The 14,827-nt window shown below is 37.0% G+C and overlaps 2 protein-coding genes across 2 annotated transcripts; both read right to left on the bottom strand.

Annotated features, from left to right (window-relative positions):
• Window positions 1-922: 922 nt before the first annotated feature.
• On the bottom strand, window positions 923-7,689 carry LOC107871397 (NAC domain-containing protein 78; the record flags this gene model as incomplete). Its single annotated transcript, XM_047412852.1, is given in 6 exon segments — window positions 923-1,606; window positions 1,758-1,866; window positions 1,945-2,424; window positions 2,808-2,996; window positions 3,233-3,540; window positions 7,487-7,689. Coding segments are annotated over 6 exon segments (1,686 nt in total). The 3' UTR covers window positions 923-1,175.
• A 3,600-nt stretch (window positions 7,690-11,289) lies between these two features.
• On the bottom strand, window positions 11,290-13,904 carry LOC107871398 (NAC domain containing protein 52). Its single transcript, XM_047412853.1, has 3 exons — window positions 13,613-13,904; window positions 13,336-13,518; window positions 11,290-12,030 (listed from the first exon to the last, which is right to left on the bottom strand). Exons 1-3 carry the CDS (start codon window positions 13,727-13,729, stop codon window positions 11,494-11,496), a joined length of 837 nt encoding a protein of 278 aa, XP_047268809.1. The 5' UTR covers window positions 13,730-13,904; the 3' UTR covers window positions 11,290-11,493.
• Between the last annotated feature and the right edge of the window lie 923 nt (window positions 13,905-14,827).

Below are 14,827 nucleotides of genomic sequence, written 5' to 3' on the forward strand. Positions count from 1 at the left end.
AGCCGAATGCTTTACTCTAAATAAAACTTCATGTAAGAAGATTTTAAAAGAAATTATATGGCACACTTGAAATTTAAATGTGTGATTGAAAGTAAATTCCTTTTCAATTATCCTAAGTTGTCACTTGCTATTGCTCTTCATCTTATTTTCACACATTCTTTTCTTATTTTTTCTTTGTGCTTTTGACTTGATAAATCACATATTATTATTGTAAGTCATTAGCAATATTGCAAAATCCATCACGATTAATGTTCAACAAATAGGTGATTATATAAGTGCTAAGAAGGTCAAAATTGGAAACTCTAAGTCAACTTTCTTAGTGCTCAATTTGGACTTTAAATTGTCTATCATTCATTGCACTTAAAAAAATTAGGTAAAGCAAGTCATTTTAGTTTAATAGTAGTAAATTTGGATTTGATATCCACATAGTTTAATGGATGTGTTAGCTCAAGTATAGCATATCAAATCCAAGTAAAAAGACAGCTCGATGGACTAAAGCTCCCGCTATATACAAAGTCTGGAGAAGGGCTCTACCATAAGAGTATATCGTATGCAATCTTACCTCGCATTTCTGCTAGAGGCTATTTCCAAGGCTTGAACCTGTGACCTCCTGGTCACATGGTAACAACTTTACCAGTTCTCCAAGGCTCCCCCTTCAACATATCAAATCCAAGTAAAAGGAGAGCCCGATGCACTAAAGCTCCCGCTATACGCAGGGTTCAGAGAAGAGCCCCACCACAAGGGTGTGTCGTACGGAGCCTTACCTTGCATTTCTGCTAGAGGCTATTTCCAAGGCTTGAACCCGTGACTTCCTGGTCACATGGCAACAACTTTACCAGTTCTCCCAGGCTCCCCTTCAACAGATCAAATCCAAGTATGGAAATAAAATACGACAGCGATAACAACAACGACAACGACAGTATGCAAGTGAAATGAGTTTTGCAGCTTTCCCAGCTGCACTGTGATACACCATTGAGTTTAAAATTTGTTCAGGAGATAGCATATCTTTATGTCAACAGTCAGAAACTGCATCATCTCACTTTAATGTCTAAACACTAAAAAAGAAATCCTGATATAGGTGCATCATCATATATAATAATGTTCACTTTCAGTCGAGATCGAGATAACCTGACATGAACTTCAAAAGTCAAAACTAGTTTTGAGCGCGGTTTGGTTCAGCTCTCTATGTTTCTGAAGCCGTACATGGCACGAATTAAGGTCCCGATTTTGAAGCTTGTGGAAAGAATGAGGACCCAAAGGAACAGATAATAGAACCAGTACCAGGACATTGTTGAAGTTGTCTTCCCAGGAAGAACGCTAACGAATGATTCCAAGGGAGCGGAGATATCACCGTGCTGTGATAAGCTGAAAGAGAGCGTAACGTTGTAATTCCCATGCTTGCCCAACAAGCCGTCCGCTGCATTGCCACTCATAGTCATGTTTGTTATTTGAATCAAACCAGTGACGTGGATTGAACTGGATGCTTCGGAGGAGGAATTCATGCGGAAAGCTGCATTTTTTGAAGGGAACTCTGAAGCAAATGCAGGAGGAGCAGGAATACCACCCAACATGCAGCTCGCCTTCTTCATGAAAGGATACTTACAATCTGCGACGTTGAAAGAATATGTTAAAGAAAATGTTATCCTAAGAAACAGAATCGCTGGTTTAGCTGAAATTCGCGTTGCGCCTAATTGTAACATGCAATGTAATGTTACTATTATCAGTACAAAGTCCAAAAAAGAACGTATTATCACTACCTGATCCAAATTTAGATGGTTCCAGTTTCGACGATGATGCAACACTGTTCTTTTGATCCTCAGGCTCGTCGCTGGGTGGAATTGGTTGGTCAGTTACCTCGCCAATATTCTGTCATGAAAGTAATAAGTTGAGATTCAAGAAGACCAGGAGATAACAATTACGAGTGGAGTTAGTAAGTAATGTTACCTTCTCCTCCAGAGATGCTAAGTCGGAGACGTGATCATCACCTCCGATCATCATTGCTGGATTGAAATCCATACTTCGGAAGTCATCGTCTGCATCAAAGAATGTAAGGTACTCCTCAAGCATGTCAAAACTTGACGTATCAACCTCAATGGGTCTTGAAAGATCACTAGCTTCCAGGAATGCTCCATCATTGAATTGAAGGTTCTCAGTTGCAGTTACAATTGGTTCATCAAGCAAGTAATCTGCATCAACAGCGTTCACACTATTGCTCGGTTCACTCATGAATTCATGTTTGACGGGATTTGCATTTGCATTCTGTTGAATTGCAGGATCAAATGATTCCTGCTCGTCCGGTTGCTGAATCCAGTTTTGTGCTTCTTCAAAGGAGTTACTTGTTTCCCCACTGTTGCTAGCATTTTCCTCGAAATAGCAGTTCAAAGGAAGTGGAGCACCATCCACAGGTGTGTCGGTCCCGAGAATCTGGTGCAAGAAAACATGCGACAAAATGAGAAGATACATATCACCTCTATCCAAAATTTATCCAAATATAAACAGGAAACGGGTACAGATGGGATGACTCAAGATATAGAATCAAAAAGCTTCATCAACTCGGACAACGTAGAATTGATGATGAGAAAACTCCATTGTTACTCCCGTTGGTGTCAAAAACATCATAATAGCGTAACTTAAAGGATAAGTTTGATAACTTTGGTTCATAACTGGCCCCAGGGCTTTGATCAAGCGGTAAGAGCAAAATACGTGATGTGTGGTTAGACACATGTCATGCGCTAACAAGATTTTCAGATGACCGAGGTATAAACCATATAGAGAAAAGTAAAATCTACGTCACGAAATGGATATACCTGGTCAAGGTCATGTCCGTCTAGATAGATATCATCTCCAAATTCAACTTCTTCAGCCGCCTCCTCCTTGGGAACAACTTCTAACTCATCATCCTCCCATTCCTCCTCAACATAAGGTGCCCCGTACTTGTCCCCATTCTTCGGCCCTGCACCACTCTTCTGGAAGACTCTACATAACACAAGTGCATCCTTTCCAACAAAAAAAAGGATACGAAAATAAGTTAACGACAAGAATCCACAGGTCAATAGATAACATAGCAAAAACAATCAGCATCATCCGGCTCAAGAGGAAAAGGGGGGGGGGGGGGGGGGTTGTTGTTGTTGCTATTCCGAGAAACCTGCAGCACCGGGTTTAGAAGAGGCGTTGAGAGACACAGAAAGCCATTGCATTGAGCAAGCACAACCACACGTTCATACAATCTCACCTGAACAACCACATGTTCATACAATCTCACCTGAACAATCCCAGCTTTAACCAGCTCCTCATCAATTAGTTTGTACTCGTGCATGACCCAATTAGTCCTCTGACCCTTTGGAGCCCGACCACTATGAAAAACTAGAGTCTTCTTCATACCGACAACCTTAGACTTATGATGGACAGCCCTGTCCTTTCCAGTTGTCTTCCAGTAGCCTCGTTCTGTCGCCCGATTGGTTTTTGCTCCATTACCATGCTTCCTATCAAGCACGCTGAAAAAGTACCATTCCAGATCTCTCGTTTTCAGCCTCGACATACCTAAGACACGAATAAAATTATGATAAACTTAACCAATCAAAAAACTTAAAATACTAAGCTCGCTCTAGGACTCGTGACTATATAAACACCAATTCAGTAAAAGCATAATCAGATGTTTTAATTTTTAATAAATAAATCCAAAATGGGCTACCAGGTTGCGATTTATAACTCTGCAGAGAGTAAAATAAGATGGTAAAGCTATTGTCTAACATGCCAAATCACAAATGAGTGTTGTGAACATATTCTTGAAGGATAACATAATCAGACGTGCCGGAAACAGAAAAAGAGATAAAACATAATAATGTACTGTAGATACTCAACTTAACCAATGGGTAAATTCTAACAGACATAAAATAATAATGCTCAATCGTAGTTAGGTCATAATCCGTGTTCACACTGTACACATTTTGTTGACAACCATGGTGTCCGGACTAGCTTGCGCGCACCTCGACTAATTCCGCGGGCTACATGTTCCCTAGTTACTGGACCAGGCTTAGTCAGATGGGAAACAACCACTTATTAATTCTCAACTCACTTTATTGACCATGAGGACACACCTCGAGTGTTGTTCACATTGTACACATCATACATAATTAATCAACATAGACACATAAATGTAGGTACGGCTGACAAACTATACGGATACACGCGACACAAACACTCTGAACAAAAACTTGAACCACAAGCCAATTTCCTAACTTTCGATTGAACATTACAAGATTGGAGTACGAAGCAGAACAAGTCATAAAAATCTGAAAACCAAACAAAAGAAAAATCTACTTTGCTCGAAAGCAAAAAAGACGAGCCAGAACTGATTGGCAATCTTCCTGAAGGAACAGATCCCACTACAATTCAAAAATGCTTATCGAACTTATGAACTAGCAGTTCTATATCAGTTGACAAGTAAAACTGAGTGAAGACCCATATGCTTTCAAGCTATTAACTTAAAAAGGGCAAGAGAGAAAAACTACCAAAAAATCAAATAGATATCCTGTTCATTAAGTTGGAAATTTTATCAACCAATACTACATCTCAGTCCCAAATTAGTTGACTTTGCCTATACAAATCCTCCATATCCTTTATCTCCCTTAATCCTGCTTTATTTACTTCCTTTGAGCTGAGGGTCTACTGATAAACAGCCTCTCTACCCAAAAGGTAGGGGGGTTAAGTTCTGCATACATCCTATCCTACACTCCCCCGATCACACTCGCTAGATTATACTGGACATGCTGATGTTGCTGTTGTAGTCGTCGTTTTCTATTCGGGGTCACAAAATTTATTCTCTTTTTTACTATGAATGTCAACCTACAAGAAACCGTGTAATCCCACATGTAGAGTATGGGGAGAGTAGTGTGTACACGGACCTTACACCTACCTTCTGTTTCCGATAGACACTCTATCTCAAAAACAATGAAAAAGACCCTACTATGGGATTACACCGAGCATGTTGATGTTGTTGTATCCGTTCTCTTTCGGGGTATCAAAATTTTGTTATCTTTTGACTATGATGTCAACCTACCACAAACCTCCTCAGACTTAAAACCAGCTATATAATACTCAAACAAAGCTCACACAATTATAAACAACAACATACCCAGTCTAATCCCACTTGTGGGGCCTGTGGAGGGTAGAGCGTAACCAGACCTTACCCCTACCTTGTCGAGGTAGAGAGACGATTATAAACACATATGGTTCCATTGATTTAACAAACTAATCCCACTTCACCCCAAAAACACATAAAGACCAAACTTTACAGCAATTATTCATCAATTAACAGTAGACCCTCAGCTAAAAAACAGATGAAAAAGACAGCAGTAGCAACAAGCAAAATCTACCGAAAACCTCATCACCACCAACAAACCCAGTGTACTCCCACAGGTGGGGGGGGTCTGCGGCGGATAATGTGTACACAGACCTTACATAGAGAGGCAGCTTCAAAACACCATCAGCTGAAAAACAGACGAAAAAGACAACAGTAGCAACAGCGAGAAACTATCCCAAACCTCCTCAAACTTAAAACCAGATATACAATACTCAAATAAAGCTCACACAATTATCAAGAGTCATATCCAAGAGTCAAAAAAGACCATTCTAGAAAGAAGACAAAAGAGGCACGGGGCATGTTGATGTTGTTTCTTTTTATTATCTTTTTACTATGAATTTCAACAACAACAAATCCAGTGTAATCCATCCCACATGTGTGGTCTGAGGAGGATAGTCTGTACGCAGACCTTACACCTACCTTGAGAAGGTAGAGAGGCTGTTTCCAATACACCCTCAGCTCAAAAACAGATGAAAAAGACAACAATAGCAACAAGCAGAACCACAAAATCTCTTGAGATATAAACCAGCTATAACAGTACTTATAGGTGTTAGGTCAGTTGCACCGGGAAAGGACCGGAGCACAAGAGTCCGTTGTACACAGCCTTACCTTGCATTTCTGCAAGAGGCTATTTTTACAGCTCAAACTCTGGAGGTCACACAACAACAACTTCACCAGTTATGCCAAAGCTCCCCTTCTCCCCATTAAGGGTTTCAAAAATCTACAACAACATACCAAAGATACCCAGTGTATTCCCACAAAGTGGGGTCAGGGGAGGGTACGATGTACGCAGTCCATACCACTACCTCGGACGAAGTAGAGAGACAGTTTCCGATAGACCCCCGGCTCAGGAAAAATAACAGTATAAGAAAAACATAAAAGCAACAAACAAAAAGGGATACCACACCAATAGCAAATAAAAGAAACAGGACACCCATAGAGGAATGCGATATACAGATTACAGTCTATCTGGAAATCCCAAACATCACCAAAACACCACGAACAAGGAACTACAAGACAAACGCATAACACTACGACTACATGCATAGAAGCAAACTAAGCACGCCTTCCTACTAGCCAGGACACACTCCTACGGTAGGAGTCCTACCCACTAACCCTCTACCCTAATCCGCTCCCTTTGCACCTTCCTATCTAGGGTCTCACAAATCTATTATCTTTTATTATGAATATCAACCTACTACAACCCTCCTCAGACTTTAAACCAGCTGAACAATACTCAAACAAAGCTCACAATTATCAAAGATACACACCAAATAAATTCACTATAATCAATTCCAAAGATATAACAACAACATACCCGGTGTATTCCAACAAAGTGGGGTCAGGGGTAAAGTGTACACATTCCATACCACTACCTCAATGAAGAAGAGCGGTTGTTTCCGATAGACCTTCAGCTCAGAGGACAAATGACAGTATAACAAACAAAAAAACATAAAAGCAAACAACAAAAAGGGATATCACACCACTAGATAATACAGGAAACAACACCCACAAGGTAATACTATAAACTAGCTATTCGAAATCACAAACATCATCAAAAACACCACGAACAAGAGACTACAAGAAACTACACACACAAATACAAAAAAAACACTCTTCCCTACTATAACGGACGTACTCCTACCTACTAACCCTCTACCCTAATCCGCTTCCTCCACACCTATCAAAAACACCACGAACAAGAGACTACAAGAAACCACAGACACAGATTAAAAAAAAACACTCTTCCCTACTACTACTATTATGAACGTACTCCTACCAACTAACCCTCTACCCTAATCCACTTCCTCCACACCTATCAAAAACACCAACTACAAGATAATACAGACACAGATTAAAAAAAATACACTCCTCCCTACTATTACGAACCTACTCCTACCTACTAACCCTCTATCCTAATCCGCGTCCTCCACACTTTCCACAGATCTGACAAATCAATCCCAGCTCACCAAAAATACAATCACATCAAGATCAAAACTTTACAGCAAAAATCATCAACAACCAAAACAAAAAACCAATATTCTACAACAAATCAAGAAAGGGTCATACCCAAAAGTCAAAAAAGAACATTCTAGATACAAAAAAAAGGGGTGGGGTCCATACCAGGAAGATCCCATGGTTCAACTTTGTAAATATCAATCTCAGAAATAGCATCAAATCTCAATGGCTTCCCACAAACCTTTCTCTTCAAATAATAACTAACCAATTCTTCATCTGTTGGATGAAATCTGAAACCTGGTGCCATCAACTTCCTTAACCCTTTTGGTTCCATCAATCAATGAACAATCTTGAATCAATTTTTTGGTAAAAAAAAAAAAAAGTAATCAAGAATGGTTCAGTATAATAGTCCAAGAACAACAGAAAACAAAAATATTTATGATGAAAATTGAGAAGATGAAGAGGTGCTGAAATTGGAAAACAATGAGAAGAAGTTTGGTAAAGTATAATTTTATATGACTTTATTTATTTTTTATTATATAGTTGAAGCTTTTGACACGTTTTGGAAGACTACACCTAAAAGGTGTACGCTTTTTGCGCGTATATCTCATTTTTAATGAATAAATTTAAATATTACACTAAATAAGATATTTATTTAAATTGACAAAGATGTATATAATAATTAAATTTAATATATTTTTAATATGTAAAGATAGAGAATTTATTTAATTAAACCTAACCTCTACAAAAAAAAATGTCAAAGTCGATTGACTTTCATCTACCACCTGTAAATTATAATAAAATAATATAATAATAGAGATATACAACAATATAATTAAATATAGCCTTTACATAAAAATTTTCTCAAAATCGACAGACATTTATCTATCACCTATAAACTACAATAAAATAACATGATAATAGACATATCAAAATAATACATCTAAACCTAACCTTTATACAAAAAAAAAATTCAAATCGGAGATATCAAAATAGTACAATTAAATTTAATCTTTACCTAAAAAAAATTTTCAAAGCCAGTCGATATTTATCTACCACCTGAAAACTAAAAAAAAATAATACGATAAAAAAGATATCAAAATAATACAATTAAACCTAGCCTTTAAACACAAAAATTCCTCAAAGTTGATCAATGTTCATCTACGATCTGTAAATTATCATTTACAACCTATAAACTACCACAAAATAATACACTAATAGAGATATTAAAACAATACAGTTAAGTCAAACCTTTACCTAAAAAAATTCTTCAAAGTCGATCGACATTCATCGACTACCTGTAAATTAAATTAAAATAAAATAATATGATAATGATCACAAAACTCCAATCTCCACTAAAAATAATTTTTGCCTAAGAGGAAATTTTAACCCTAAAGCACGACTTGAATGAAAAACAAAATAAGAAATTATAGTAAAAGTAGAAAGGAAAAATGATTTACCTTTACTAAAAATACTAAAGAAATTTTATACCTAAATAAATTATACTACTATCACATATCCCTATTAAAATAAGAAAAGAAAATTGATTTACCTTAAATAAAAAACAGTACACGTAATTTATAATTTTTCTAAAAATATAAATTATTAGTTTTTATGTATAAATACTAAAAATACTAAAAGAATTATATACCTAAATAAATTATACTACTATCACACATCCCTATTAAAATAAGAAAAAAAAATTTACTTTAACTAAAAAATCATACACGTAGTTTATATTTTTTCCAAAAATATAAATTATTAGTAAATATAACTATCATCAAATTTACCATTTGATCTAAAATTTTTATCTTTTAAAATCCATGTAGAAAAATTACTTTTCAATGAGAAATTCCAAGTAGAGTATTTTTTTCAACTTTGTGTGTTTTTTCCACGCATATCCTTTACTTTATGACAGTAATTCTTCGCCAAATATAAGGTACTATCATAATTAGAACTCTTTTAATAATGGTAATTATTTATTTTTTCAAAAATATATATTATTAATATTTATATATAATGTAATTTAAAAAATAGTAAAAAGACGATTTTCTCTAAAGGAGAGTATTTTAATGAAAGGTAAAAAGTTCAAATCACTTTTCTAAGGTCTTTTACACTTGTAATATATTATAGATATAGATTATAGATATAGATATAGATTATAGATACGTGCAAACAACATAAATTCCGACATTTTAGAGCTTAATTATAATTTTTTTTGATATTTTACGTAATTAATAAAAATTTCAGTTTTGAATCTGCTGAAATATATAATTAACTTCAGATACATCCAACGAGATACATTTTTTTCTTTGTAAAGATGTATAATTAGCTCCCGATATATCCATCGAAGATACATTTTTTCATTATAAAGATACATAATTAGTTCCCGCTATGTGTTTTTCAATTTTTGGTCTGTCGAGATACATAATATATTCAATGAAGATACACTTTCCTTGTAAAAATACATGATTAGCTCCCAATATCTTTTTGCCGACTTTAGGTCTGTTAAAATAAATAATTAGCCCTCTGATACATAATTAGTTGAGTTTTTTTGTAATTAATTTTTGAAGGTAGAAATTTATGTAAATATGTTATTTTTCAAAACATTATTATTTTTTTTGGAGGGGGATTCCGTAGCCATATTGAAGCCGTAGCCATATTGAAGCTCGATTAATTTGAATAACCGTTGTAGTGGACTCATTTTTAATGGAAGTGTTCGCTATTAAGGATTTTTACTCGATGAATTTGAATTCACATCGTGTAACGTCCATTCAAAAGAATTGGTCTTGTTGTTTTTTCCTTGAGAGTGATCAATTGACCAGAAGTTATGTATTATAGACAAAAGTTAGAACATAGGGTTGTTACTAATCGGACATAAGTTATAGTTTTTTTTTTCATAAGACAGACGTTCAGTGAACATGTTCGATTGATCATGAGTTCGACCTTATAGATAAAGGTTGGAATTTATTTATAGGGGACAAAATTCAATCCCAGACACTTTGGGAAATAAAGGGCAGTTCGATGCACTAAAGCTACCGCTATGCAAGGTGTCCGGAGAAGGCCCCAGAATATTTTAAGACAGTGAACATGTTCGATTGATCATGAGTTTGACCTTATAGCTAAAGGTTAGAATTTATTTATCGAGAACAAAATTCAACCCTAGACACTTTGGGAAATAAAGGACAGTCCGATGCACTAAAGCTAGCGCTATGCGTGGTGTCCGCAGCCCGGTGCACTAAAGCTACCGCTATGCGCGGTGTTCGAAGAAGGACCCCACCACAAGAGTGTATCGTATGCAGCCTTATCTTGCATTTCTGTCAGAAGCTGTTTCCAAAGCTTGAACCCGTGACCTCCTGGTCACATGACAACAACTTTACCAGTTACTCCAAGGCTCCCCTTCAACACTTCGGAAACACTTTGGAAAATGAGAACTCGAAATCAACACTTCGGATTGAGGTCTTAGACCGGTGTAAATCCGAATTAGTTAAACCTTACACCTACAAAATAAATAACGAGTAAAGCAAGTATACAATGAAATCGTTGAGGTGCAGAGTGAACTATGTCGCTCAGACTCTTCAAAAGGGTTGCGACACCAACACCAGCATCCTTCAAATTACGCACAACTTTTGAAAAATCCGACATAAACCTATCAATATTTTTGAAGACTCCAAACAACGTAATCTCTAACACAACTGCAATCAAACAATAATATCATTCAGATCAGAAGCCAGACTTCAAACTTTTCATCAATTCAGATGAACAGTCTGTCTAGTCTGTCTGATGTACTAAAGCTCCTGCTGTATGCACGATAGCACGATTCAGAGAAAGAGTCGGATCGTAAAGGTCTATCGTACACAACCTTACTCTGCATTTTTGCAAGAGGCTATTTCCACGGCTTAAGTCCGATCTCCTGATCACACGATGTCGACTTTACCAATTACGCGAAAATAGATTTGAGCCAAAGATTGAAAAGCAAGATGTTTAAGTTTCACTAAAATTTAAAACCAATGCAACAGAAAAGAGAGATTTGCAGATACCTAAGAGTACATCTGGTTCAGGTTACAGCAAGAACTACAGAAATGTCACGTAGTAGACATCTCTTTACTATCTTGCTCTTTCTGAAGATAATATAAAACTAAAAACGGCGTCGAAATGCTGCTATCGACTAGTTAACCACCACCTCGGACAAGTCTTCTCATGTCTTCGTTCTCTTTAGTCAAAAGATCGATACGTGATTGAAGAACGTTGATCATGGCTTGAGCTCTCATCACTTCAATCTTCAGCGTCTCCCTCTCCATGGAGACGTTTAGGATTCCATTCTCTAAATTGCTAATAAACTTCAAGTATCCCGGAGGCACGGATTTATCAAGATTGGAGGAGTCGAAAGTAAGGGGATTACAAGGTTGGCTTTCCTTAGGTTCAAAGGGCTCTAACAAGGGGAATCCTAAGAGAGCAAGGGGGCAATCTTTTGTCGTCATCATATTTACTGGATCCGTCGTAGTCTTATTTACTGGATCCTGGCTAGTAAAAGTTGAATCTTCAGAACCGTTTGCACGGCTAGAGCTCGGAACATCGTGCTGGGATCTCTTACTTTGGCTTAAAGAGAGAAGTTCAGGTTCTTCTGATCTCTCCCTCTTGCAAACAAAAGGAAGACCTCGGGGTTCGGTAAGATTTTCACTATGGCGAGCAGTCTTGGGCAGAGCATCCTGTTTTCAAAAGAAACTCGAGAGTCAGCGGCGAGCAAAGTAAATCTCATATCGGAAAAGTTAAGCGCACCCCAGGTTTTATCGAATAAAGAAATGCACAAAACTATACGACAACAACAATATACACAGTACAGTATCATAGAGTGGGGTCGGGACTCGAGGGAGGGTAGAGTCTGCACCGACCTTACCCTACCTCAGAGGTAGAGAGGCTGTTTCCAGTTCAAAGAACCACAATCCAAAGCAGTCCCAAGTAAGAAGTAACGGAAGTACAAGAAACAACAGATATACCAAAAACAGTAACAAAAAATGCACAAAACTCTACGGGACAGATAAATACATAAACTTCTTTTAACTTGCAAAAAGAATCGCAACAGAAGGCGAACTGTCCATACCAACAAAGTAAAATATTATGAAAGCACTATACAATGATCAAATATATTGCTCAAGCGTAGATACATTCCATATTCCAGGTGAGAATTCGACAAGATTGAAATCCAAAATATAAGAATCAGTAGTCTTGAGGAGCTCTTGCTCATCGCAAGTTAGCTTGACAGTTATTTCTAAGACCACGAATAGCAGAACAATCACTAACGAAAATATTTTTTTTCTCTGATGTGTGCTAAAGACAGACCTATACCTCTTGCTGAATTACAATCCACTTCGCCGAAACTTCAAAATATAGAATCTCACCCAATGAACTGAGTTTTGAACTTTGTATCTTGGAGTAGGTGATGATTTGTGAGGATGAAGCAGTTATTGGCAAAGACATATATGACATGTCTTGACGTTCAAAATAAACTAACAAATAAAATGATGTGGTTTCTCAACAGGAATCTAGTGATAAATCACGGTGAACATGGCATCGAGAGGGACATAGGTGGAACCAGATGCTAAATCGTTACGTACACTAGCTAACCAAAACAATTCCAGTGATAATTCTTACTGAAGTAGAGAAATACAAGGAGAAAGAAGAGAAACGGAAAACTAGCAAAATTTTGCAATTCCAAGCATTAAATCTACAGCTACCGACTTTGACATTCATACTTTCATTATCTACAACTAACAGAATAGCAAGAAGGTGAAAGCCAACGAGTCAAAAGAGCAAAACAAAATAGCAAAAGGTTTGCAATTAAGAAATGGAGAGCGACGACAAAATAGCAAAACATTTACAATTAAGAAATGAAGAGCAATGACAAAATAGCAAAAAATTTGCAATGACGGAAAGAGGTGCAACGACAAAATGGCAAAAAGTTTGCAGTTAAGAAAAGAAGCGCAACGACAAAATAGCAACAGCAGAACTGAAACCTGGTCAAGGTCGTTGCTCTCAACTCGTGCTTCAACACCATTCACCACATCATCCACCATGTCTCCTCCAGGAAGCACGGCTGAATCATCATCCCATTCCTCCTCGATAAATGGTGCATATCTGTCACCAGTTGGTGGTCCCAAAGCGCTTTTTTGGAAGATTCTACAAAGAACAAAGCAATCCTACATCCTCGCAAACCAAAAAAAAAAGGGAACCTTCAAGATTTGAAACTCTAATATGAAGGTAGAAATTTTTTTAAAAAACGCTAGTTCGCACCTGCACAACTCCAGCCTTCTCCAACTCTTCGTCTGCAAGCCTGTACTCATGCATTACCCAATTTGTTCTCTTGCCATCAGGAGCTCGACCACTATGGAAAACAAGTGTTTTCTTCATTCCAATGGCCTGAGACTTATGGCGAACATAACGATCCTTCCCAGTAGCTTTCCAGTAGCCTTGGCCAGTCGCTCGGTTAAGTCGAGATCCATTACAGTACTTCTTATCCACAGGGCTGAAAAAGTACCACTCCAAATCTCTGGTCTTCAGCGATGAATGTTCTGTACCACATCAATCAAAATGCCATTCATGAATCAGCAAGGTGGATTCATAACACGACAAAATAATTATTAGCTCAAAGAAATACAGAAGAATGACTAGTACAAGAACCCAACAACAAGAAATGATATTCATTTAGAAGAGCAGCATTGCCATTTCAATAAACCTGAGAAAATGTCAACAACACACTAACTTTCTTAGAACTGACAATCTACTGGAATACATCCCCAACTCCAGATACGTTTCGCTGTGAACATTCTAACAACAACCACTATGCCTCAGTCCCAAACAAGTCGGGATTGGCTATATGAATCCCCACTTCTTCATTTAAGCCCATTTCACATCACTACCGTGTGCATTCCAATTTAACTAATTTATTTATATCTATACTAACACTGGTAATTTAACGGTAAACTGGTCTTGTCCATAAAAAAGCTTGAGGAAACAAAGAGGCATTTTAGTATGTGCATTTACAGTCTCCTCCTCTGATTCCTCATTAAAAACACTCAACAACAAAAGATTAGAACCAAATACTAAAGATTTCATTCTTTTTTTCCTGGAAAAGTAAATACTTAAAACACAATCTTTATAAGAAAATCAACCTTATACATTGAAATACAAATTATCTCCGGCATCTTAAACCTCCTAACTCCAATTCTTTTGGACAAGTCAATAACAAAATACCCCGTCTAATCCCACAAAATGAGGTCTCGGAGGACAGTGTGTACCTCCTAACTCCATTTTCCCCCCCAAATAAACTAATCATCAACCAACAAAAATATTAATTTAAGACCACAAGGTTCAAAAGTCTCTTTCAGTTTCATAAACTCCGCGCTAAATCAAAACCAAACAGCATGGTAAAAATTCAGTCTTTATCATAAATCAATCTTAAACATTCAAAACAAACTATCTCTAGCATCTAAAATCTCCTAACTTTAA

Source organism: Capsicum annuum, chromosome 5 (assembly GCF_002878395.1).
Source record: "Capsicum annuum cultivar UCD-10X-F1 chromosome 5, UCD10Xv1.1, whole genome shotgun sequence".
Classification (NCBI taxonomy): Eukaryota; Viridiplantae; Streptophyta; class Magnoliopsida; order Solanales; family Solanaceae; genus Capsicum; species Capsicum annuum.

What these genes read in the sequence shown, in the direction of transcription:
- LOC107871398 (XM_047412853.1), bottom strand. Translation starts at nt 13,729, where the DNA reads ATGAAGAAAACACTTGTTTTCCATAGTGGTCGAGCTCCTGATGGCAAG. An exon ending in AGAAGGCTGGAGTTGTGCAG is followed by an intron (nt 13,519 to 13,612) that starts GTGCGAACTAGC and finishes GCGAGGATGTAG; the next exon opens with GATTGCTTTGTTCTTTGTAG. An exon ending in AGAGCAACGACCTTGACCAG is followed by an intron (nt 12,031 to 13,335) that starts GTTTCAGTTCTG and finishes TTTTGAAAACAG; the next exon opens with GATGCTCTGCCCAAGACTGC.